Source organism: Penicillium waksmanii (genome assembly GCF_028829765.1).
Source record: "Penicillium waksmanii strain IBT 27052 chromosome Unknown utg000009l:1.0-4314994.0:1.0-4318279.0, whole genome shotgun sequence".
In the NCBI taxonomy this organism is placed as follows: domain Eukaryota; kingdom Fungi; phylum Ascomycota; class Eurotiomycetes; order Eurotiales; family Aspergillaceae; genus Penicillium; species Penicillium waksmanii.
Genome location: NW_026643255.1, coordinates 818,872 through 842,165, shown reverse-complemented (window position 1 = coordinate 842,165; position 23,294 = coordinate 818,872). Strand labels below are relative to the sequence as shown.

The 23,294-nt window shown below is 49.9% G+C and overlaps 11 protein-coding genes across 11 annotated transcripts; 6 read left to right on the top strand and 5 right to left on the bottom strand.

The window, feature by feature from the left end:
• Window positions 1-11: 11 nt before the first annotated feature.
• N7481_010676 (uncharacterized protein) lies at window positions 12-1,665 on the bottom strand (the record flags this gene model as incomplete). Its single annotated transcript, XM_057269895.1, has 3 exons — window positions 12-1,066; window positions 1,116-1,496; window positions 1,560-1,665. The coding sequence occupies 3 exons, from the start codon at window positions 1,663-1,665 to the stop codon at window positions 12-14; spliced, it is 1,542 nt and encodes a 513-aa protein (XP_057117069.1).
• A 571-nt stretch (window positions 1,666-2,236) lies between these two features.
• Window positions 2,237-3,497, top strand: N7481_010675 (putative cell cycle control protein (Cwf23); the record flags this gene model as incomplete). The annotated part of the gene is made up of 2 exons (XM_057269894.1): window positions 2,237-3,154; window positions 3,219-3,497. 2 exons carry the CDS (start codon window positions 2,237-2,239, stop codon window positions 3,495-3,497), a joined length of 1,197 nt encoding a protein of 398 aa, XP_057117068.1.
• A 178-nt stretch (window positions 3,498-3,675) lies between these two features.
• On the bottom strand, window positions 3,676-4,974 carry N7481_010674 (YgfZ/GcvT domain-containing protein; the record flags this gene model as incomplete). Its single annotated transcript, XM_057269893.1, has 1 exon — window positions 3,676-4,974. The coding sequence occupies one exon, from the start codon at window positions 4,972-4,974 to the stop codon at window positions 3,676-3,678; it is 1,299 nt and encodes a 432-aa protein (XP_057117067.1).
• A 430-nt stretch (window positions 4,975-5,404) lies between these two features.
• Window positions 5,405-8,069, bottom strand: N7481_010673 (decapping enzyme complex catalytic subunit DCP2; the record flags this gene model as incomplete). Its single annotated transcript, XM_057269892.1, has 3 exons — window positions 5,405-6,677; window positions 6,766-7,969; window positions 8,039-8,069. 3 exons carry the CDS (start codon window positions 8,067-8,069, stop codon window positions 5,405-5,407), a joined length of 2,508 nt encoding a protein of 835 aa, XP_057117066.1.
• A 715-nt stretch (window positions 8,070-8,784) lies between these two features.
• N7481_010672 (DUF4112 domain-containing protein) lies at window positions 8,785-9,741 on the top strand (the record flags this gene model as incomplete). Its single annotated transcript, XM_057269891.1, has 3 exons — window positions 8,785-8,859; window positions 8,925-9,139; window positions 9,198-9,741. The coding sequence occupies 3 exons, from the start codon at window positions 8,785-8,787 to the stop codon at window positions 9,739-9,741; spliced, it is 834 nt and encodes a 277-aa protein (XP_057117065.1).
• Window positions 9,742-9,876: 135 nt separating this feature from the next.
• On the bottom strand, window positions 9,877-11,041 carry N7481_010671 (uncharacterized protein; the record flags this gene model as incomplete). The annotated part of the gene is made up of 2 exons (XM_057269890.1): window positions 9,877-10,903; window positions 10,956-11,041. 2 exons carry the CDS (start codon window positions 11,039-11,041, stop codon window positions 9,877-9,879), a joined length of 1,113 nt encoding a protein of 370 aa, XP_057117064.1.
• A 279-nt stretch (window positions 11,042-11,320) lies between these two features.
• Window positions 11,321-13,278, top strand: N7481_010670 (uncharacterized protein; the record flags this gene model as incomplete). Its single annotated transcript, XM_057269889.1, has 7 exons — window positions 11,321-11,395; window positions 11,463-11,657; window positions 11,687-12,048; window positions 12,111-12,151; window positions 12,199-12,273; window positions 12,328-12,938; window positions 13,000-13,278. The coding sequence occupies 7 exons, from the start codon at window positions 11,321-11,323 to the stop codon at window positions 13,276-13,278; spliced, it is 1,638 nt and encodes a 545-aa protein (XP_057117063.1).
• An 820-nt stretch (window positions 13,279-14,098) lies between these two features.
• Window positions 14,099-15,709, top strand: N7481_010669 (uncharacterized protein; the record flags this gene model as incomplete). Its single annotated transcript, XM_057269888.1, has 1 exon — window positions 14,099-15,709. The coding sequence occupies one exon, from the start codon at window positions 14,099-14,101 to the stop codon at window positions 15,707-15,709; it is 1,611 nt and encodes a 536-aa protein (XP_057117062.1).
• Window positions 15,710-15,865: 156 nt separating this feature from the next.
• N7481_010668 (WD-repeat containing protein SWD2) lies at window positions 15,866-17,101 on the bottom strand (the record flags this gene model as incomplete). The annotated part of the gene is made up of 3 exons (XM_057269887.1): window positions 15,866-16,644; window positions 16,709-16,934; window positions 17,075-17,101. 3 exons carry the CDS (start codon window positions 17,099-17,101, stop codon window positions 15,866-15,868), a joined length of 1,032 nt encoding a protein of 343 aa, XP_057117061.1.
• Window positions 17,102-17,775: 674 nt separating this feature from the next.
• On the top strand, window positions 17,776-19,015 carry N7481_010667 (putative mitochondrial oxaloacetate transporter (Oac); the record flags this gene model as incomplete). The annotated part of the gene is made up of 6 exons (XM_057269886.1): window positions 17,776-17,792; window positions 17,861-17,935; window positions 17,991-18,120; window positions 18,190-18,661; window positions 18,719-18,864; window positions 18,923-19,015. 6 exons carry the CDS (start codon window positions 17,776-17,778, stop codon window positions 19,013-19,015), a joined length of 933 nt encoding a protein of 310 aa, XP_057117060.1.
• Window positions 19,016-20,963: 1,948 nt separating this feature from the next.
• On the top strand, window positions 20,964-23,021 carry N7481_010666 (uncharacterized protein; the record flags this gene model as incomplete). Its single annotated transcript, XM_057269885.1, has 1 exon — window positions 20,964-23,021. The coding sequence occupies one exon, from the start codon at window positions 20,964-20,966 to the stop codon at window positions 23,019-23,021; it is 2,058 nt and encodes a 685-aa protein (XP_057117059.1).
• Window positions 23,022-23,294: the final 273 nt, after the last annotated feature.

The window sequence follows — 23,294 nt, the reverse complement described above, 5'->3', positions numbered from 1 at the left end:
AATCAGGTAGCTCAACGACAATCCACAATGCTGTTCAACATATCCCAGCCTACTAGGGACCATAATTCCTGTGTAAACCATTCTGAAAACGAGAAATTTTCACCCCCATTGCCATCACAATCTTGAGGCGGTGGCGTGGCTGGACGTTTCAAGCCACCCTGGAATAGCGGTTCATCCATCCCAAAAACTGCTTGCAGAAGAGTTTCCTGAAATTGATCTTTCATGCCACGGACAAACTGTGCTTTTGTGGCGGAGTACTCTGGTGTAGAAGATGCCTCGTTCGTAAATAGGCCCTTGAGAAGTTTGACAAGATAGCTCGCTTCGCATTTTCCAATGTCCGGTGATAACCCTTCCTGGTGCATTGAGGCGAGTCCTTCGGGAAGTTTCAGTTCCGGACAAGCTTCGAGTGGCAGCTGGATATCTTTAAAGACGAAAAGAGCCAGCATCTTGCCGACTCGACCGAGAACGATGAAAAGAAATCCCTCCATGATCTTCTGGTCATCCTCTTTGGTCAGATCCAGTGACGTCGCCATTTTGCATAGGAGCTTGGTCAATTCTTGAGCAACTTCATCTTTCCCTTTTGTTGGAATATGAGATTGAGTGATTGTCTGGGCTCTCTTCTCTGTCTTGGACCTTCGGACTTGGGTAGTCGCTGATTTTTGAAGCTGGTCGGTCTTTTCGGTTTCAATTCTGGGATTTGATATGGCCGTGCAATACTGAGTAAGACCAACCGTAATCGACTCAAAAAGACATACAATGTAGTAGATGATTTGACCTTTACCCTGGCCAGGGGTATCGCCTGCGTTGTTAATTTTGTGGAGCGCTCGGTATGCAAGATGAAAAGCGAGCTCCACACCTCCAAAGATGGCACTAGTGCTTTGCTCCGTAGTGACGAGGTCTGAGCTGTTAGTTTGGCATTTTGAGTTGACTTCGAGTTGTATGAGATCAAGAAAAGAATGCTCTGCTTCTTTACACAGTATCACAGCGTTGGTTGCCAAGTTCTTTTCATTCCGTCTCTTTTGCAGGGCTCGCTGCATATTATAAATTTGTCTCATAAAGGAAGTTGCTGATGAGAATTAGCAGATATAGAAATCGATTTCGATATGTGGCCTTACTTCGTTTCTCGTCATGTGTAAACTCTGCATCCTGTCGTTCGGCACCGGGGTCCTTGCGTGAAGGGTTCTTGGAGAGGTTTGACCGTGCTCGTTTGCTGTTGATCTGGGACGGAGCGACAGGCACAAGTACGCCGGATGCCTTGCGTTTGGTTGACGAGGGAACAGAGGTATTTTCGCCAGAGGTAGTCAATTTTGTTTTCGTAAGAAGATTCAAGTTGCGCTGTTCCAAGTCGTACATGGCGTTGAGCAGCTTAGCATGCTCGGCCTCCGACTTCTCGTAAGCGGATTTCCAGAAGTTGACACTGTCAAAGAACTTTTCTGGGCGAGACATATCCAATTCCTTTTGAGATTTAATGAAATTTCTGATCCGGGAGATGTAATCTGCAGTGCCAGTGGGAGGTTTGTTAGTCTGCTGCAAGGTGAAGCACCAATCGGATCACTGACCTTTGACTTCGGTGTCGGGAGGTTTGTCTTTGACAATGGCTAGTGCCAGTGCCAAGTGAGCCCGGTCCAGTCGAATCGTTGCCCGTGGGCCTGTTGAGGGAGCCATCCGTAAGGTCCACAGGTGTGCAGGGTGTAGAAGGAAAATGAAACCCGGCTGTAGGACTCCAGGGCTGGCAGGAGAGCACGTGCCGGGTCAGGCTTAGTAGTACTCGTAGTAGATAATTTACTTGATGGAGGTTTCTATTTGGTATAAAACTGATCGAATCATGTTCGAATCGAATTTGAATACTAACTTGAATGTTGTATACTCGATATTGTACTTGACTTATAATACCATTGTTTCATTATTTAGCAGGAATATATAGTTCGAGCCAAACGTGTGCATTTCGGAGTTATCCACTGGCAACCTTGGAACCAGGCAACAAATGGCCCAATAGCAACCAAATATAAAGGCATTCACCTAGGCACTCTTAAGTATTCGAACGAATCGGATCAACTTCAAGTTGTTTCTTTAAGAAATTATTTCAAGTAAGAGAAAGAAACTCGTATCAACTCTAAATGCGCCAGTGGAGACAACTGCGCTTTTAGTGCCTAAATCCCACCGTAAAAATTCAATCAAGTCACCCAGTCCAATCTAAGCCTTCCCAAGCTCCGATTCATCACATAAATCCGCCAAGATGTCTACAGACGACCTCAAGGCGCACGCTGCGTCCAACCAGGATTTCTATGCTTTGTTAGATCTCTCGCCGTCCGCAACAGATTCCGAGATCCGCCGCGGTTACCGCAAAACAGCACTGAAATACCACCCCGATAAAATCGCAAACCCAACACCAGCAGATATCGACAAGTTCCACCTGCTCCAAATCGCGAACGATGTTCTTTCAGATGCCTCAATCCGGCAACTCTATGATAATGCGCGTGAGGCACGACTGCGCAAGCAGCGCGAGCGCGAGCAAATGGGCGCCGCGAAGCGTAAGATGCGCGAGGACCTTGAAGCTGCCGAACGGGCTGGCGCTGCTGCTGCTGCGGGTCAAAGGGGTGTGAAGAGATCATGGGCATCTGCTGATGATGACGCCGAGGTCAAACTACAACGGGAAATTGAGCGGATTGCGGAGGATGGGCGACGGCGTCGTCGTGAGGCTGGGGATAAACTGAAGCGTGAGCTTGAGGAGGAGGAGCAGATGGCACAGGCGGAGGAGGAAGAGGCTCGCAAGGTAGCGGACCGTGGCTCTCAGCGCGTCGATCGCTCCCAGGATGGTGGCGCCAATGTTCCTGAGCTCGATCGTACAATCAAGGTGCGCTGGGAGCGCGAAGCGCTCGATCTCGATTCGGACCGGTTGAAAGCCCTTTTTGGATCATTTGGAAAGGTGGAGGGAACTTTCATGCTCAAGGACAAGAGGAAGCGTGTTGAAGGGAAACGTGAGAAAGTTACTCTTGCAACCGGCGCGGTCGTTTTTGAATCCATCGTGGGCGCGCACGCAGCTGTCGTGGACAGCGAAAAGAAGCTTCGCCAATCTGGCGTCCCAGATGGGGATTGGGCTCATATCGAGTCTGTCGAGTGGGCTTCTGGTACCCCTCCAGATTTTAACCCCGGCGTCACCAGCCAAAAGGCTGCCGAAACTGCACCTTCCAAACAAGATACTCCCCCCGAAACAACAGGACCCTGCTCCGTCTGCCACGCAAGATACCAAGGCATCCGAGCGGCCAGCAAAGCCTTCTTTCAGCTTCCCTGGCGTCAATTCAGGAGCCCCTAAGTCTGGCAAGACTCCCTCATTTGGCTCCTTCGCGTCTGCGGCGACATCTGGTAAAGGAATGCCCAGCTTCCAAGAAACTGTGATGATGCGCCTGAAGAATGCACAGCGTGAGAAGGAGCGCAAATCTCTTGAAGAAGATCTCGTCAAAGAAGATGAGGCAGCAGATGCCAATGGATCTAAGTAGAATAGTTTTTATTGATATTAAATTAAGATACCCCAGCCGACAAGTGGCTATGTTGATGAAACTCTTGACTTGTTACTTCTTTTATAGCTATAGATGGACAGGACCGGGATGATAAGTTTTTTATGTACATTATATCGCTACAGGTTGTCATGTTTTACATAGTGGCATAGAACTAAATCTAGTCCCGTCGTTGAACTGCTTCCTCCTCTTCCTCAAGCTGTTCCATAAATTCGCGTGCCCGCTCACTAAGATCAACTGTTGGGGTAGTGGGCTTGCGAATGCTTCCAAGAATAAATTCCCTCGTCCAAGCGGGAACAAAAGCTTGCAATTTGACTTCAGCGGGTTGTTCTGTCTCAGCCACCCAGGAGACCTTGAATTCACTTCCAGGTGTGAATTGTGTCCCCTCTCCCGTCAACGCGAGATCAGTCATCATTTCGAGACGACACAGTGCAAGGCCAATATTACCGACACCACTGAGGAATTTTCCAGCACTGCGGCCCCGGCGGCCGCCAGCCTTGTTGATATTTGTGCCGGCGGGAGGCAGGGCAAGTTCAGTCGAGGGGTCATAAACTGGACTATCTCCCGTGGGTGCATCACCCGTATATAGCTGGACCGGTAGAATACGCTTGCGTACAACACCTGTATGGTGTGTGCGAATCGTCAGCTCCTGACCAACATAACAGCCCTTGCGGAAATCGATAGCCCGGCCCATATCCATGTTCGATTCCATAGGGAGTGACGACTCTCGGAGAATCTCTGACTGTCCTTCCGGGACACCATGGAGTATCCGACGAATGGTGTAGGCATCTAATCCGACCTCGTCCCCGGAGACCTGCGCTTCGTCGGGAAGATAGGTGCGGAGCGCCTCCGGGCCTGGAGTCACGATTCGAGACCCGAAGCCCGGAGCTCGTAGATCGATACATCCGACAACGTTCGAAGAGGGCGCGAAAGGCGACGCGGTCTCGGATTCAAGGTTGTATGCAGCCCACCGGGGCTCGGCGTGATTCTTCCACGACGACCACACGGTTCGCTCGCCGTCCTCGAGGGCTCGGAGCTTCAACTTGGCCCGGAGCTTGTGTTTCTTTAGATGCTTCAATAACGTTGGAACTTCATTCTTGTCCACCTCCACCAACCATTCTCGGTCGAGATCATTGCCTTCGGCGTTGGGGACCGGGTAGATAAATGCGTCGTTCAATATGCGCCCTTGGGAGTTGAGGAAAGCTGTATACAAGCTTGTGCGTCGGATGCTTCTGCTAGGATCATTTGCAACCAGCATATTTTGTGTGATCAGGCCTTGGAGGAAGGTAGCGCTGTCGACTCCGGTGATCGAAATGAGGCCGCGGTTCGTGAGGCGGGCATATCCGGTTTGGGGAACGAGGGACGCATTTTGGCACTGCTCGGACTGAGCTGATGTTGTCGTAAAGAGTCTACTGCGCGCGATACAGCGGCCACATATCGAGACGCGAGGGCGCATCATGATTGAGGGCGAGCGCAGAAAGTACTTAACTTCTGTACATGACGCACCGCGGAGCGCCGTCGGGGAAAGCTCCAACCGAATCTCAAGGCGGTGGAGGGAGCCGCAGCGACCAACCAGATCAACGACGTATCCAATCGAACTCAAATCGCCAATTTCAAGTAATCGGCTGTCAAACGAAGATCATAATATTTCCCTGGCAATGACCCTGTTATTGATCAAGAGTATCTTGTGGCTTCGATGAGGGGTAATCCCTGGATACGTTAAACGAGGTGATTCTTATCGACCAGTTATTGATGTACAAAAAACAAACTACTTTACTGGATCATTCATGAAGAGTTATGCAAAGTTATGTGAGTTTCAATTATCATGGGCTATCATCATAGCCGAATCCCGGCCTACGTATTATACAAAGCCGATCGGGTGCCAAGGTTCATTTGTTGCCTTTGGCAACTCCTTGTAAATATCCAAGCAAGAACGCCTTGTTGCTCGGTGACGAAACGTTGTTTGCGCCAGAGGGGCCCGTATCACCCTCAGAAGGAGTACCGCGTCGAGAAATAGAACCACCGCTGCTAGGATTGAGATGAAGAGATGAAAGAGGGCTGACCAAACCAGAAGCATGGGGAAGATGCTGGTTCACCGCTTGTGAGTCTAGTTGCGTCGTGGATGGAGGGGTGGGAGAAGCTGCAGGCTTTCCAAAAAGTGATAAGAGTGCCTCCTTCTGCGAAGCGTTCTGACTAGGTCGGCGGTCGAAACTGGTCTGGGGAGAAAGTTCAGCCGTGTCCGTTTGGATGCCAGGTAGGCTTGGTTTTCGGTCCAGGTTATCCGTTTTCTGCGGAGCGGCCATCGATTGATCGTAATCTGTCTTCTCAGAGCGTCGAAGAATTTGGGGTTGGAAAGGCTTGACTGGCGCGGGTGCTCCAATCTGAGCTGGTTGAGGGGGTTGAGATGGAGAGGGGCCCGGTGCAGCCTGTTTGTATGATCCGGACATAGGTGCATCGCGCTTGGCCGACTGGGGACGGGGGAGAATTGTGATGGGCGAGGAGAGCTGTTGTGGCTGCGACTGCGGCTGCTCTCGGCGATTTCCCTGGTTCTTGCGGCTCGGTCCACTAGCCATCTTCTTGGGTGCTGTTTTCCCAACTGCTTCAAATTTGGGCATATTCAAGGGGCCTGACACAGTAGCAGATGTTCGACCGGGGCCCGATTGGGCCTTGAGACCCGCATCCCCTCGTTGGAGATCATGCACCGGGTGTTGATGTGCCCGCTGGATGATGTGCTTTTCATACTGGGACTGAACTTGAGGTACAGGCTGGCCTGGCAGTTCAACGGGGCGAGGAGATGCAACGGGCTTGGGACCCTTGAAGAGATCCAACAGGCTATCCTGATGATGAGAGGTCTTGCGAGGTTGCTGAGGAACCTGTGGTGGAGCCAGTCCAGGAGCTACAGACGCTGGTGTTGCGTGAGATCCAACCGGTGTCTTGGAAGAATCATCCTTGAAAAAGTTCAGAAGCGAAAGTGAATGGCTAGTGAGCTTCGGAGGAGGCAGCTTGCTCGCATGTGGAGCAGCTACGCCCTGGCCTGGAGCTGGCTGGGCTGACCGGGACATCAGAGGGTCACCAGTCTGTTGGAAAGGAGCCATAGCGTGTCTGGGAGGTGTAATATTGGAGGGCATAGGGGGGTTGACTTGGGTAGTTCGATGCGGGCCCCTGTGGGTATTGCACTGCAGGTGCTTCAGACAACTCGGGTCGCCCCATTGGTGGAAATTGAGGCTGTTGGTGAGGATTTATCTGAGACTCAGCAAACGGAGGACCGGGGTGTGATGGGAGATGTGATGGCATGATTTGCTGTTGCGGAGGGAATCCAGGAAAGAAGTTGGGTGGCCGCTGAGATGGTTGCTCAAAAGGTGGCAGAGCATGGTGGGGAGCATTCGGTGGGGGAACGGGTTGGTTCTGAAACTGAGGGACGTTGTCTTGAGATCCTTGTCTTAAAAGCGCTAGCAGTGCGCTTGACTTGTGCTGGTCAACAGGAGGGGGCTGATCAGGGCCGGGGGGTTGCATGTAACTAGAAGCTGTAGGGCCGCCAATCTGTAACAGATGCTTGATATGAGATGACGCATCTTGTCCCAAATTCACTTCAGGAAGATCGCTCGGGATGGGCAAATCGGTAGTTCGTGGCAGGTGGATGTTGCCATTGGAGTAATAAGGTGCATTCTCGTCCATCGAGGAATATCCTTCGATTTGAGAGGGGTGTTTCGCACTAACTTGGACCCTTGAGCTGATCTTCTTCTGCTGTGCTATCCACTTCTTTAGCGGGTGTAGGAATGGAGCAACCATGTAGAACTTGTTTGCGTTTGCCACTGCGAGTCCCTCGTCATGCTGCTTGTTCTTTTTCAAAGTCGGAAGCTCTGTCAACTTGTACCACTCGATCTTGCTGATTTCCTTGCGGGTCCGCGGCTCAAAGTATGTGTCCTGAGGAACACCAGGAAAGACGTAGAGTCGCATATGCTGTTCACGCATTGTGATCTCAATGTGTTTCACCGAATCTTCATCCTTGACCAAGTTGGCCTCACGAACATCGAATCCAGTTTCCTCGTAGACCTCACGAATAGCACAGTCCAAGTCCTTCTCGCCCTTGTTGATCTTGCCTCGCGGGAAACTCCAGTTGGCACCTTTCTTCCAACCCTTTACCAAGACCACCTCATCCATATCTTCATTCAGTAGGATCGCCCCGCGAACAGGAACGCGTGTCTTGTAGGCGAGGAACTCGGAGAAGGCTGCTTGGTGATGATAGGTAGACCATTGCGACATCAAAGGACAGTGCTGGAATATGCGCATGGCAAATGTCTTCAGAGTGAGTGATGGCAGTGCAGGATCGAGCGGGCGAATAAAATCCTCGTAGAACCATTGTGCTTCTTCTACCTGAAAGCAGATTCGTTCCACAGACTCGAGTTCCTCGCGCGGGAGGTTAATGATGAAGCGGACGCACAAGTCATCCAGCCCTGTTACGGCCCAAAGGCCTCAGTCAGTACTTCCTATCCTCACTTGTCAAGAAACCTTGAGTAGCTCACAGTCTTCTAATTGCATCTTTGTTTCGGTCATGTTGGGAGACGGAGCTTAGCATTTCAGCACGGACAACCAACCGAAACCAGGTGCTCGGAGAAGCTACAGGCGCGACAGATCGCAACACAGAGCAGCTTCCACAGGTTATGAGATGGCTTAGCGTAGGTCGAATAGAAAAGTTGACAGCCAGTAAGGTTTCGTATGTGCAGTGCTGGGGGAACGATCTGAGATCGGAGTCGGGCGAACAGCTGGGCAGTCAGACAGCTGGGGCAGGTCCGGGCGCGAGTTGGGTTGGTATCAGCTGACTTGGATGTGGCGTGTGCTGTTGATCCCAGCCCCACCGCCACATTTGTGGCTTGTGGCTGTGCGTGTCCCTGGGTACACAACAAGAGATCAGCACGCGGTGACGTTGCTGGCGGATTGCCCATCCAGGATTGTGGTTTGATTGATCTCTCTCAACCTCCAGTGGCTTCCCGCCCTTTCTTTTCTCTCTCTTTTCTTCCTACCTGTGGAGCAACTGTTTCTTTCCCTCCTTTCATCCCTGACTCGTTCTCGGTGTTTTATATTGAAACGATTCCCGGCGCTACTCGAAACGGCTTCCGCCAACTGCAGACCAAGCAAAGCTAAGGCTTGTTTTCTATTTTTGGCCCCCTGGGCGATCAGTATATCATAAGCATCACCCCGCGCAATCCTTCGATCATATCACTTAGAATCACTCTATTACTGAGTACCGCCATATTTCGATCTATCCAACATGTCAGGCGTACTATGGTCCCTTGTTGGGAAAAGGGTTCTAGCGGAGTCCGCCAGAAACCACTTTGGAACAGAGGTGAGTGCGGTATATGGACTATTTGCATTGAAAGAGATAGAACTGATCACAGATATTATCCCCAGGATCCTTATTTTGAAGAAATTCCGGCGTCACGGCTCGGGCGCGCCATGGGAAAGAAAACCCAGAAGCGTCGCAAAGCCATCCCTCCAGGTTTATCAGAGAAGGACACCAAAATCCTTACACAAGTCAAGCGCCGAGCCTACCGATTGGATTATGCTCTTTTCAATCTCTGTGGTATTCGCTTTGGTTGGGGTAGTGTCATCGGTCTCGTTCCATTGTATGTCAAACCACGCTGTGCTCCTTTGTTTACCCAACCTAACAACTCTTTCTTATAGCATTGGTGATGCCGCTGACGCTGGACTTGCCATGATGGTTGTGAGGAATTGCGAAGAAATCGATGGCGGCCTTCCATCGCGCTTGCGCATGATGATGTTGATGAATGTACTGGTCGACTTCGTCATCGGCCTGGTGCCTTTCATTGGCGATCTGGCAGATGCAGTTTACAAGTGCAATACTCGGAATGCGGTCATACTTGAGAAACACTTGCGTGAAAAGGGTCATAAGGTGACCAGGAGGCAATCCAAAGAACGACGCAGACGACCCAGCGGTCATGATCAGTTGACCAACGATCCTCTCGATGCGGTTGATACGGTCGATCACAGCCTCCCAGAGGAATGGGACAAACAAGAGAGCGGGGTGGCAAACAATTCACCACCAGAATACCGAGAGCATAGAAGATCGCGCTCGCAGCGCTCGCACAATGACAGTCGGGCTCCGACCAGGCCAGAACCTGCCAGGCAGGCCAAAAGCAGTCGCGGCTTCGGCCGTTGGTTCGGAGGAGCAAGCCACCCCGAGGAGGACCTCGAGCGAGGGCGCTGAACTTATTCAGATTGGGGTTTCCGTGGTTTTTTTCGATCGTGCAATCTGCAAGCCATTTTCTTCGTTTATCGCATGACGCCGACCGGGGGACCGACCTCTTTATTTATCTCTCCTGCGTTTCCATAATAATTTAATTTAGCATTTGAGATCGGGACGTGACCTCATACATCCGTAGCAAAATCGAGAGCCTTCCGAATCACCAGATTGAGTAGTGGCCGTGACGCCTGTGTTGCCCTTGACATTTCCCCGTGGGCCACCACACAGGGCACATGATGCACCACCTTCAAGACAGGAAGATTCGAGTTTGTTGGCTGTTCTTGCAACGTTCGACATGATGCCGGGATACTTTGCACCCTGGTTTTGGACGTATCGTATCATCAATTCATCAATGGACAAGTTCTTGGTAAGAACATTGTCTGATAACGGTACGTCAGGAATCACGATATCAGAAAGTTCTGGACACACACTCGCGTACTGAAGGAGCTCGGTTTTATACAAGTCTCGTAACGGAAACTCGAACCGCACACCCCACGGAGACATGCCATCAGACACCTGCCAAGTCATCGAGGCTCCACGACCCTTTGAAACTCCTGCAAGTGCTCTTGCCGCAAGACGGCTGTCCGAATCGCCCCAGAAGACAGACTGGCAGCCGTGTTTCTGCGCAACCGCAGCAACGAGTCGTGTCAGCAAAACATAGTCCAGGTCAGCTGCGGAAGTTGCTGTGGATATCGAAGCACGGAAAGCAGACAGGCGATCCTCATTAGACAGCGAACTGTCATCTGCAAATTGAGACCCCGCATATTCGTGAATGATTTCTTTCATATCTGGAACATAATCAAATATGTCGTGGATTGAGAGCCTGGTATGGGCGGGCGATTGAAATGTCTCCAGTAAAGCTTTATAGTTGCCGTCGATGGAAGCGCTTGAAGGATTGATTGACGAGGGGTCGATCACAAGGACATGCAGGTCGAAGAATACCTTGCCATAGGGCTTGGCGAGTTGATGTTGAATTTGGGCTTCGACAATGCTCAATAGAACGGAGGAGGAAACACCGAGGGATAATGGGAGGAGTATTTTGGGTCGAACTTCTTGAGTTTTGCCGGGTCGATATATTTCCATTCGTCTGTGCACTTTGAATGCGATGAAGTGCTTGTAGCAATCACTAGTTGAAGGTTAGTGGGGGTCTGCCAACTATACCTTTGGTCATTACATACCTGCACAGCTGCCTCTTTCGAACCGTAAAGACAGTCTCTGCATCCTTGCAGTCCATGCAAGGACGAGAAAGCTCTTTAGCAGGCATTTTCGCGTGTTTGGTTCGAAGCGGGGATCCTCAACATGGTAGAGAGAAAAAAAGGTCGGCATCCCGCAATGGTTGTACCGCCCGCTTAGTAATGCCCCGGGTTCCCCGGTCTGAACTGGGAAGGCCACGCAAGTTGAGCTCGACGATTCCGGTCGAGCTATCGTGGATCCGCGCGAACTTTCTCCTTGCGCCTTTTTCGCCATTACATGCCGCGTGGTTTTCAAAGGCGATTCCTTCACAATCTACTGGAGCCTTTATTACCCCTGATCCACGATCGTGATGAAGGGCTGGCTCCAAACTCTCGGCCTAACGGCCTTATTAGCCAGCTCGGTACTTGCGAATGAGGTCGAACTGGTAAGCCATCGCGCGTCGGGTCGGGCCTGGTAGACTATTGCACAACGCTAATGGAATCCATCTTTAGAAATCCGACGAGGCGCACCGACAACGATGCTCAGGGATGTACAGTCGGAAGGCTTGGGGAGGGAATGTGGACCCCTTTATCCTGGTCAAGTTTTCCAAGGCGCAAACTGAGGAAGGCGATCCTCTTGCCAGCTTGGTGATCTTTGAATGGAACGACGAGGAATTGATTGGGGAGTACCGGTCTGGCGACTCCGACGTAGGTGTACCCATGCATACAAACTGCAGCCTGGTACCGTCTCAAGGCTAACAGATGGACGACAGACAAAGGACACTATTTGTGAACAAGGAAGCGTCGATGCAGGACTCTGCTCGAAGGAAGATATCGGGGCATTTATTCTCACCAAAAACGCCACTGATGTCTCCAAAAATCCCATCCTTTCCAAGGCAGTTCATCTCAACGACCCGGAACCTATCAAGTACCCTGTCAAAAAGACCGGTTTCTACTGTGTTAGCACCTACGCCTACTCCGATGAGGACTATTACTCGGTGGTTGAGTTCCGCAATGCATATGGCGAGCTCCCCGCTGCCCAAATCGCCAAGCTTCCTTTCTACGGAGCTATGACAATCGTTTACGCTGTTATTGGCGTGTAAGTATTGACTGTTCACGTCCCGGTCCACTTTGAAAACGGAGAGACTAATCTTCTACCAGTTTCTGGGCATTCCTCTACGTGCAAAACCGCTTTGACATCTGTAAGTTGGCTGTTCTGAAATCATATACATCGCTAACCATTTTATAGTGCCCGTTCAAAACTATATCACAGCTATAGTCGTTTTCTTGATTGTCGAGCAGCTTATGACTTGGGGCTTCTATGGTATGATGCACATGTAAACGTGTGCCGCAGTTACTCAAGCTAACTTCTCTCCAGACTATCAGAATCGACACGGATTGAATGCCATGGGAAAGGCATTGATGGTTATTGTCGCAATTCTCAATGCCGCTCGAAACGCCTTTTCATTCTTCCTTCTACTCATTGTCTGCATGGGCTACGGTGTCGTCAAGCCTTCACTGGGTAAAACGATGGTCTATGTGCGCATCTTGGCTATCGCTCACTTCATCTTCGCCCTTGTCTACTCAATTGCCACTCTGTCGATCACTCCAGACAGTGCAGGTCCATTGGTGCTTCTTATTGTCCTCCCTCTGGCGGGTACTTTGACTGCCTTCTATGTCTGGACGCTGAATTCTCTCAATGCTACGATGAAGGATCTTATCGACAGAAAGCAAAAAGTCAAGGCAATGATGTACAAGAGACTCTGGTGGTGTATTCTTGGTAGCATCATCGTCATCTTTGGCTTCTTCTTCCTTAATTCCTTTGCCATGGCTGGCCACAGTGATGCCAGCTTTGTGCCAGAACATTGGAAGGCGCGGTGGTTTGTGCTCGATGGATGGCTCAACATCGTATATCTGTTCGATATTGCTTTCGTGGCTTACCTGTGGCGTCCAACTGCCAACAACCGACGATTCGCAATGAGTGATGAGGTAAATATGCCTTTCCCAAAGACGATTGTAACAATGAAACCCATGCTAATCATATCTACAGCTTGCGCAAGATGATGATGGATTTGAGATCCGCTCATTCGGAAGCGGTCTTGACGAAGAGGACGCTTTTGATGCACCTCCCGAGTATCCAGGTAGCTCGGCTGCCGGTGGTCACCGCGATCTATCTCCCATCCCCCCTAAACCCGTGTCTTCGGCACCCCGACAACGCGAGTCCCTTGAGGACGAGACGATCTTCGCGGTGGGCGAGGAAGATGGGGACAAGTGGTCTGATGACGAGTCTCCTCGTAGCTCTGGCGAGAGACAACGTCTCACCCACTAAGACAATGATAAAAATCTGGCTCCTCTGGCGTGCCTAACAATGTGCCCTTCTAATTGGGGAATGATGTATTTCTGTTAGCAGCGCGACACCTCTAGTTCCGTCTGCAAATTGGCTTGATGATCACAGGCATCTTACGGCGTTGGCTTTTGTTTTGTTTTTTTCTGTCTCCATTATTTTGTTGGTGATTATCCGGTTAAATTAGGTTTCTCTTTTTGTAGTATCTTACTTCCTGGATATACTCAGAATACTAGCTGGCACCTCATTTGTTATGAAATTCGCCGAATTCACTAAGCATACAAACATCATTATTAGAGAAAATTCGAAACCAACCTTAGGCAAGTAGACTTTCAGTACTTAATCAAACGAAGGCAGAATTCCTAAAAAAAAGTCTCTGGCCGAACCCGGTGGAAGACGGCCCCAATCAACTTGAGTCATCTCCGAAAGCCACAGCGAGGGCCCCGCCATTGCTTTTCAAGTTTAAAAATCCACTCGAACAAACGCATAACCCGAGAATCTGGAGGCTTTTCTATATCCAGAGCTTGAACCAAGTTTTTGACCTTACGGGCCTCAATTGAACCTGCTCCAAGGGTTTGTCCAGGTCAAACAATTGAAAATATAGAGGCGACACCCCGCTCAACCAAAACAACAGCCAACATATTCCATCGCCAGTAATTGAGCGAGACGGAGAACTTTCCAAGGTTGGAGAGGTACGACACTTTGCTTTCACAAAGCAATCGGCTTTCGTGTAGTCGCAGATACTGGAAAATTCAAATCAAATCCATCGACACTTCTTGCGCTCTCAACCTCCTCACTTTCCACAATGACGCCCGACGTCGACCCCCCACTATCTCATAACGAGACACGCGACTCCCAACAGACAAGCGCACAAGCCTCTAAAGAGCTACGCCAACAATGCGTCGATCTTCTTGGAGAAATAGACGAGTTTCAATCCATGCTCAACAGCACCCTCCGCAATCCACAAATCGTGGAGCTGCGCCAGTTCCGATCAAATGTGAATTCGGAATTCAAGATGCTGCAAAGACTGGAAGAGCAGATGGAAGCTTCTAATGGACCTGATAGAGGCCAGCGGGATCCTGATACCGAGATGCGATTTTTGCACGCATTGCGCTCGTCCAATTTGCCTTTCTACCAGGCCGTGTGGAGCATAGCTCGCGGGTCCTGTGCCGGGCTTTTTGCGCTGGGGAAGCGGTTTTACTGGGACCGGAAGGCGTGGCCGCTTGAAGAGAAGAAGGCGCAGAAGGGGGATGGGTCGTGGGAGAAGAACAAGCAGCCCAATAAAGATAAGCGCAAGAGTGTGTTTGTTGATATTGTGGCGGATGACGGCGAATCGTGGGTGAAGGTTTCAACTATCTCGGAGAGCCGACTGCTTTTTGACATGGCGAAGAAAGGCTGGGAGAGAGATAGTGATTCTGATACATTCTCTGATGAAGACGGTGAGGGGTCGCCGAAGAGAACTGTCCTACGCAACTTCGATGGAGAGGACTCGGGAGAAGACTCGGATGATGATGAGCTGGAGCTCATTAAACTGGCACGCGATCTAAGGAAAGCGGCCGATGCTACACGAGTGAGGTACAGACATCCTCGGCTACGCATTGTTCTACCAAAAATTGAGGAGGGAAATGTTCCTGAAATCGACGATGTTCTGAAGGAAATGCGGAGCTATGGAATTAAGGTGGAGTGCCAGGACAGCATTTCTGCGAATGCCAGCCAGGAAAAGCTCAGTTCTCTCCTTCCCCAGCCGTTCAGAAACTTCACCACGGCCGTGAATATCGACTGCACCCTGCTACTCGCCATAGTGTCCGATCTATCCCACGTAAAAGACATCGTCATCTTGCCAAGTTTTCATAAAGCCATCGTGCGGCAGATCGAGGTCGAGAAGGAACAACCACTCCTTCCAACAGAGCTTTGGCCAGCGATGGGTGCCCGTGAGCTTCTTTGCACCAAGGAAGCCGCAAAGCGAATGTGCGAGATCGTTGAGACTATTGGCACAGCAACGGAGAAAGAACGAATGTACCTCGTATTGGGAAATGCTCCAAACGATCGGCTTGATCGCGAGTCACTTATTCGAAAATTCCAGAGCTTGTCTGACTGGCAGGTTCCGGCGGATTGGGCACTACCTATTAGGATAGTCGATGCGCAACCAGCGATCGAGGCAGCAAAAGCTGAGGGAAAGCTTCCCCCAGTATCCGACGAAGTCGCGCAAGTCTTGTCGGATATAAATCATAGCGTGTTCATGTATGGATGGGCAGCTAGCCTGACAACAATTTCTAGTAATCGGACGATCGATAAACAGATCGAGGTCACGATTGAGAATAGCAGGCAGGTGGATGAGGATGATGTCGAAGGTCCCCAGGTTTGGATTTGCGATACTGCTCGCAGTTTGGTGGGGAAAGATAAAGGCCGCAAATGATAGCTTGGAGATACTCAACGGGTGCTAAATGTTGGTGGGTATGTGCACGAAACAGATGGATGGAGGGATGTGGTTAGATTTTGGAATCATAGATCACTTTCACTATCATGACTGAAATCAAAGGCCCTCTTATTCATTGAGCTGGTCCATCACAATTTACTTCTCTGACGGTTTAGCGGGGTCATCTGGCTGCCAGAAGAAAGTCTCCTTATCAGCGGTAGCAATCATGTTGTAGCGTGGGTTATGTTCGATGAGGGCTGTCCTGTTTCGGTGGGGCAGTTTGACCATAGGAAAAAGCATGCCATTAGATTCTCGCTCCTGCTGCAAATCCCAGACAAGTACATCTTGCTGGTCTCCATTGCCGCCAAGCACATATCGACCATCCGGGGTGAAGCATGCGTCACCTTGCCCTAGTGGCTTTCCAGTTGAAGAAATTGGGGCAGCACGACCCGGCGAACCGCCCTTTCCTGTCAGAAATGCCTTGATGGAACCGTCAAATGCATCTAGCACGAAGTGCCCGTGGTAATCTGTGCCGACCATCAAGTATTTTCCATCGTTGGAGAACTCTAGCCGAGTCCAGGCACGACCTCTAGTTGAGGGGGTGTATGTCTCCTCATAGGGAGTGAGGTCAAATGTGGCGAATGGAGGCTTATCAAAATTGCGGAAATCATAGAGAAGGACGGATGAAGTGGATTGCGAGGCGATTGCGATGACGGAGGCAGATGGGTCGAATGCCACGAGGTATGGGGTCGCGAGCTTAAGCTTTCCCTGGGGGTTGCGCGAACCAATATCCCAGAGAGTCACAGTATCATCCTTGGAGCAAGAAATGAAGGAATCACTGCCTGGGGACATGGCTAGGCAAGTCACTTTGTCTGTATGGCCGGAGAAATAGCGAATGTACCCTTCATTGTGAAGGTCGAGCAATCGCAATGAGTCTACCTCGTTGTCAGCGACCACATAGTTTTGGATTTGCTTGTTTGATTTCTATCAGAAACGTACGGTCGACCTTGGTACTCGCATGTAAAACTTGACGGGGATGGTGGGTGAATCTGGCTAGATGAACACCGTATTTCTTGCTAGGAACCGTTTTGGTGGATTTTCCTTCCTTCACGTCGAATATCTGAATGGTTTCATCATCGCAGGCGGCGACCATATGCTCACCCTGGTCGTTAAAATCTAACGACGTCACGAAGTTGGAGGATTCTGGTTTCGAGTTCCGGAAGCACTGGAGTTGAGAGTTAGTCTGTTGGTCGATGAAGATATGGACTCATCAGATTCAAGCTCACCTTGCAAGGCCTGTGACTGCGAATGATGTCTGGAAGCTTCTGAAATTGGGGGGGCAGCTCCCGTCGAGGTCTGGGGCACCGGGGTGTGCTGCTGGCTGTCTGCCATGGCGAGTGTGAGTGTGACCGAGGGTGAGGGTGAGGGTGAGGAGTGTAGGTGTGGGAATGTGGAAAGTAAGAAGAAAGAAGCCTTAGGAGAAGTGAGGCAAGGGAAAAAAAACCCTGGTATTGAGGAGAGCAAACAATTCTGAGGGGACCTTAAGGTAGCGCCCGCCAGTCCAAATCGCAATCACAATCGCAAGCACAATCAATCACCCTCGTCCCTTCCTCTTTCGGGGAATCAGCTCCCCCCCACGCGCCTTCCCTTTTTTTCGCGTTTGTTTCGGATGAACTATGCTCCGCTTCACCGCCCCCGAGTACCGGAGCTGATACCGATGGGAAGGTTGAAAGTCCCCCATTATTGGCCAATCACCGCCCGCGGGATTCTGTCAGATTCGGCCAGCATTAGCCGTATGTAAGCTTTTAGTCGGTCATTGCCGCCCTCGGCCCCGATCATCTTACTTACGACTCGCAGAACAATTACATCGTCACCCTCGAGACTTTACGAAGCCATCCGCTCTTGAGCAGCACGGGCATTCCCTTCATTTGGCCTCTTTTTGACCTCGAGGGACCGCCTCGATCCCTGGCATTGTCGCCACTCCACTCCACTCTACTCCGATCTCCCTCCGATCTCCAACAAACTCCATCATCAAGTGCCGGCGTGAACGATCCGAACCAGTCGCAATGTCTACCACAATCGGGTATGACCCTTGTTTCATATATATATTGGAAGTGAATGCCTTCACTAACCATTCTCTCATTCGAATAGCTCATTCCTTGCCGGAGGTATTGCAGCGTGCGGTGCTGTGACTGTCACCCACAGTTTCGAGACCGTCAAGATCCGGTAAGCACGGAATTTAGGCGCATTGGTGTGTCGCATGGCACTAACTCCATGGCAGACTACAATTGCAGGGTGAACTGCAGGCGAAGGGCGATGCGGCGAAGAAGTACAATGGTGTCTTACATGGTATCAAGACTATCCTGCAGAATGAGGGCCCCAAGGGCCTGTTCCGGGGTATCGGATCTGCGGTATGTCGCCCCACGACCTTGAAATTCAATTTCTGCCCGGGATCATGCTGATTCAAAATGAACTTGTAGTACGTCTACCAGGTCTTGCTCAACGGCTGCCGTCTGGGATTCTACGAGCCCATTCGTTCCAACGTCACCTCTGTTTTCTACAACGACCCCACGGTCCAGTCACTCGGTGCCAACGTCTTTGCCGGCGCTGCCTCCGGTGTCATCGGTGCTGCTGCCGGCTCACCATTCTTTTTAGTGAAGACCCGTCTCCAATCCTATTCACCTTTCCTTCCCGTCGGTACACAGCATAACTATAAGAACTCCATCGACGGCCTCAGCAAGATTTACCGCGGTGAGGGTATCAAGGGTATATATCGCGGTGTTGGGGCTGCGATGATCCGTACGAGCTTTGGCAGTTCGGTTCAGCTTCCCACATACTTCTTTGCCAAGCGTCGCCTCAGCAAGCATTTGGGTATTGAAGAGGGGCCCGCCCTTCATTTAGCCAGTAGCGCGGCATCCGGTTTTGTTGTCTGCTGCGTCATGCATCCGCCTGGTATGTATCGCTCATTAATTGGAGGCGAAGTTGACCGACTGACAAATCATCTTTTAGACACCATCATGGCTCGCATGTACAACCAGACTGGTAACCTATACCAAGGTGTGTTTGACTGTCTGTACAAGACCATCCGTACAGAGGGCATGTTGGCAATTTACAAGGGGTTCTTCGCCCATTTGGCCCGTATCTTACCCCATACTGTAAGTTTGCACACACTTAACGCACCTTAATATGGAAGCGCTGACTTTAAACTTCCAGATCATCACTCTGAGTCTGGCTGAGCAGACAAACAAGCTGATGCGTCGGGCCGAGGACCGATTCCTCTCTGATTCCCTCCGCGAAAAAATATAAGGAATAGAGTGTTTGGATAGATTCACTATATACATTTTCGTCTCATTTAGTCTAGAATCTTCGCAGCATTGCCATCATGTCTTTCTATATATGCCGCCTAGCATTCAGCTGCGGCGTCAAGGCCTTTTGTGATACCGGGTTTGACCATAGAGTTGGGCGTTTGTTTTTTTGGGATTTGTTCAGCCGAAAATTACATCTGTATATAGGGAGACAAATCGTTGATGTTAATACAGTCTTCATTTACTACATACGGAAATTCTAAAGATGGTCTCATTGTATTATCGAGAGTCACACTATAGGGGTCTTTCATTCAAGTTCTATTTAGGTATAAACCCAGCCGAGTGGCTCCAGTGCCTACTAGTCTGGCACTACTTATCAAGCCAGTAATTTTTGTTCCATCGCTGGTATCTTCTTTTTACTACTCAAAGGGTTCGGAGCAGCTACCAGAGAGCAGCTTTTAAAACAGATGTAATAGGCTAAAATGGCTTTTGAGAATCAATATTGTTCTGGGTCTCGTGATTTTACCAAAGGCTAAGAGAGAGGAAGGTGAAAATCTTGGGTAAAACACATGAATGCCCTGCCAGGGCTCTACCATATTGCTCTACTCATATACTATAAGCCAGGGCTATATGTATAAAACAGTATAGCGCGTACAAGAGATACCTATATTACTGAGCCCTTTGGTTTTTTCTAAGCTGGTCCATCGGTGTTGAAGGTGTCATCCTGAACACAGCTGTAAGCAAATAACTACATGTTTGAAGTCTGATACTGGCATTCCGAAACAAGGGACGAGAAATTTTTTTAACCCAGTTCCCGAAACGTAGGCGAGGGGTTTGAGAAGGCATATGATGTTCCAAGGATGACAATTACCTCCATTACCTCCATGGTGAAGATGGATGTATTCGGATTAGTTCGATTTTTCTGCCTTTCATTAACTTATTTACAATCGTGTATATCTTGCAAGATATAGCATGCGTTATAGTCGGAAGAGTTATCACACTGAGAATGATAAAGTCAGATTCTTATTCCAAGGTCATTTTCGAGATCGATCCATCTGTTAGTCTTCGACACCAAAGCTGATCGTATCAGCCACAAAACCTACTACTTTTGCTCCAAGCTGCCTAGTTTTGTCTATTTTCAGCAAGGTCTTTGGGTAAAATAGCCAGTCCAGACGATGGAATTTCACTCTGCTCCACCGAGAAGGAAGCCAATGGGGCCATTCAAGCAGCTGTCAATTTCCGCTCGGTGGCCCCGCAAGCATCAGATAAGATAATCATATGTGCCCTGAGGTAACCATGAAATTGAATCTTCATGCCTCATAGCCGTCCACTTTGCAGCCTTTGGAGAATCATCCAATACATCTACCGATTTCATATCGAAGAAACCTCATTCGATGTAACCTCAACTACTCGCGTAATTATGATTTCGATCAAGACTTGATTTACGCAAGACACAGGCCTGAAGAAATGTTTCATAACGACCTGCCCCACGTTAAGAGGTCTTGGCTCATTAAATCCGACTCCGAGCATTCGCTTACGGTCTAATCTGCCCCAATCGGCCATTTCCTTGAAGATCACAACGTTCTACCAGCTTGGCACAGCCATACAAAGCCACGCTTTTAAGAATTGCTCCTTCACCATGCCCTCTATCAGATGAGATAAAAGGTTTTGGTTCTTGGCACTTGCCAAGTCTCCGAAACATTCCCACTTTCTCGGCCTGAGATGCTAGGATGGGCAAAGTGTGTTGCATGTTAGGGCAGAATCCTCTCTCTTGCAGAATGGAAATTAACTGTCACCAACCGGAAGGAGAAATGATCGATCATGCCGGATAAAGATTTTCTAGAACGAGCAATAATCTTCTGTATAAGACATGTCTGGTGCCGCTCAAGGCGAGCCATTGACCTTGGCGTCGAGTTTCAGCGTCTTCTTTTGCCTAAGCCCTACCCGCCATGCGTCTTCTTTATGGGGCCTCCGCCCTACTGTGCTTCACCTTGACGCCAGCTTTGGCTCTGTGCCCATATGCCGCACAGTTGGGTATCGACAAGAGACAAGCACCTCCACCGCATCCTCATGTAGCCCGTGATATACCCACATCGGACAAAAAGGGCGTTTTCTATATGAACCGCATTGCGCCGGGAACATCTAAGTTATACATTTCAAACATCGATGGCACGAATGAACGCCCCCTTCTCTCCAACCCCGTCTTCGAATATCACGCCGATTTCTCCCCGGATGGAGAATGGGTTACTTTCACCAGCGAGCGCAACGGAGACGGCAATTCGGATATTTATCGAGTTCGAACCAATGGCTCTGATCTCGAGGAACTGGTTGCAACCTCGTCAATCGAAGACTCAGTTGTCATGTCGCCGAACGGAAAATACGTTTCTTATGTATCAACGGCGAATGGATACAAGGCCAATATCTGGGTGATGGAAATCGATAGTGGCAAGAAGTGGAACCTCACCGATACTGCTTCGACTACGGCCAACAATTCTCTACCAGATGGGTATTTCCGTCCTTCTTGGTCACCAGATGGCGAATGGATTGCTTTCTCCTCGGATCGAAACTCGGGTTGGTATGGACACGGTGATCCCGTCTTCATGGGCGTGAGCGGCTGGGAACATACTCAAGAACTCTCGATCTATGCCATCCGACCCAACGGCTCTGATTTCCGACAAGTCGCCTCCAGGAGCGGTTGGTCCCAGGGCTCACCCAAGTGGTCGCCCGATGGCAAACGAATTATTTTCTATGAGATGACACGAGAGAACACTTGGAACTCCCATCGTCCCGAATCAATCGACTCGGCCAATTCGACAATTATTTCCGTGGACTTTGAGACAGGATCTCGTCGCGTTGAAGTACAGGGAGCCGGTGTCAAGATCTTTCCTCAATACCTCTCCAGTGACAATATTGCCTACTTCACCAAAGCTACCGGCAAGGAGGGCTTTTACACTACCGGTGGTAGCTTCTTCAACACTTCCAGCGCCACAGTGCGTTCTCCGTCATGGTCCCCCGACGGAAAGAAGGTTATTTATGAAAAGACCGAATGGGACATCCGCCCCATGGACAAGAAGCTCTACAGCTGGGATCCAGAATGGGAATACCGCTTCACAGATGTTTTCCCTCAACTATCCAATCAGAACATGTTTGCCATGACTGAAAAGCAACTCGGAAACTCCTCCATCGTGTCAATGAATGCCAACGGAACCAACGAGCACCTAGTCTTTAACGACATGACAACTGATTTCCTCGAGACAGCAGAAGTCTCACAAGGTCTGGCTGGAGCCTTCCAGCCTTCATGGTCTCCCGATGGGAAATGGCTTACCTTTGGCGTTGGTTTCTGGTTCCAAACTCGCGCTGAGAGTGGCGGCTGGTTGGTGCGCGCTACAGCCAATGGGTCATACTATGAAGTTCTTACCGAAAGCACCACCACTCTCAGTGCGAACAGCAGCATTATAAACTCCGGGTTCCCCAGTTTCTCGCATGACGGCAAGAAGATCGTCTTCCGGGTGTGGGGTTATAACTCCACCCAGGGTGATAAGTCGCAGCTCGGTCTACGCATGCTGGATCTAGAGACGCGAAAGATCTCCGTCCTAACTACCGAATGGGATAACCTGCCTTTCTTCTCTCCCGATGGCGAGCGCATTGTGTTCACCCGCAAAGTCAGCGATACCAACTACGACGTTTGCACTATGCGGTCCGATGGCACCGACATCAAGGTTCTGACTAGTAGCGGTGCAAACGATGCTCATGCAGTATGGACGCACGACGGCCGCATTGCGTATTCCACTGGCATGTTTGGCTTCCAGTATGAGTGCGCTCTATACGATCAAACTTTCCAGCCATATGGTCAGGTGGTGGTCATGGATGCAGATGGTTCAAACAAGCAAGTATTGACGGACTCTCTCTGGGAGGACTCAATGCCACTTTACGTCCCCAATGCTGCACTTCAAAATAGCCCTAAAATGGCTCGCCGTAGCTGGCATTGGTTGCTTCAGGGATGTTGATATTGCGAAAGAGAGGGAGCAGGGCTCTCTTAACTGGTATCATCTTACTTATATGCTGTGAGAATCGTGATCTCATACATGCTTTGCAGCTGTGCCAGTAGTAAAGTTATGATAAATTTCCAAAATTGCACCCTATTCTATACGCAGAAGATTGATTGAAATTCAATTCGTACATGGAAGGAACAGAGTTGACGAACTTGTGATTTGGGCGCAAATGCTACCGATTCACGCCAATATCCGGCTCTCTGCTGTTGCAGCCAAAACGCGTCATGT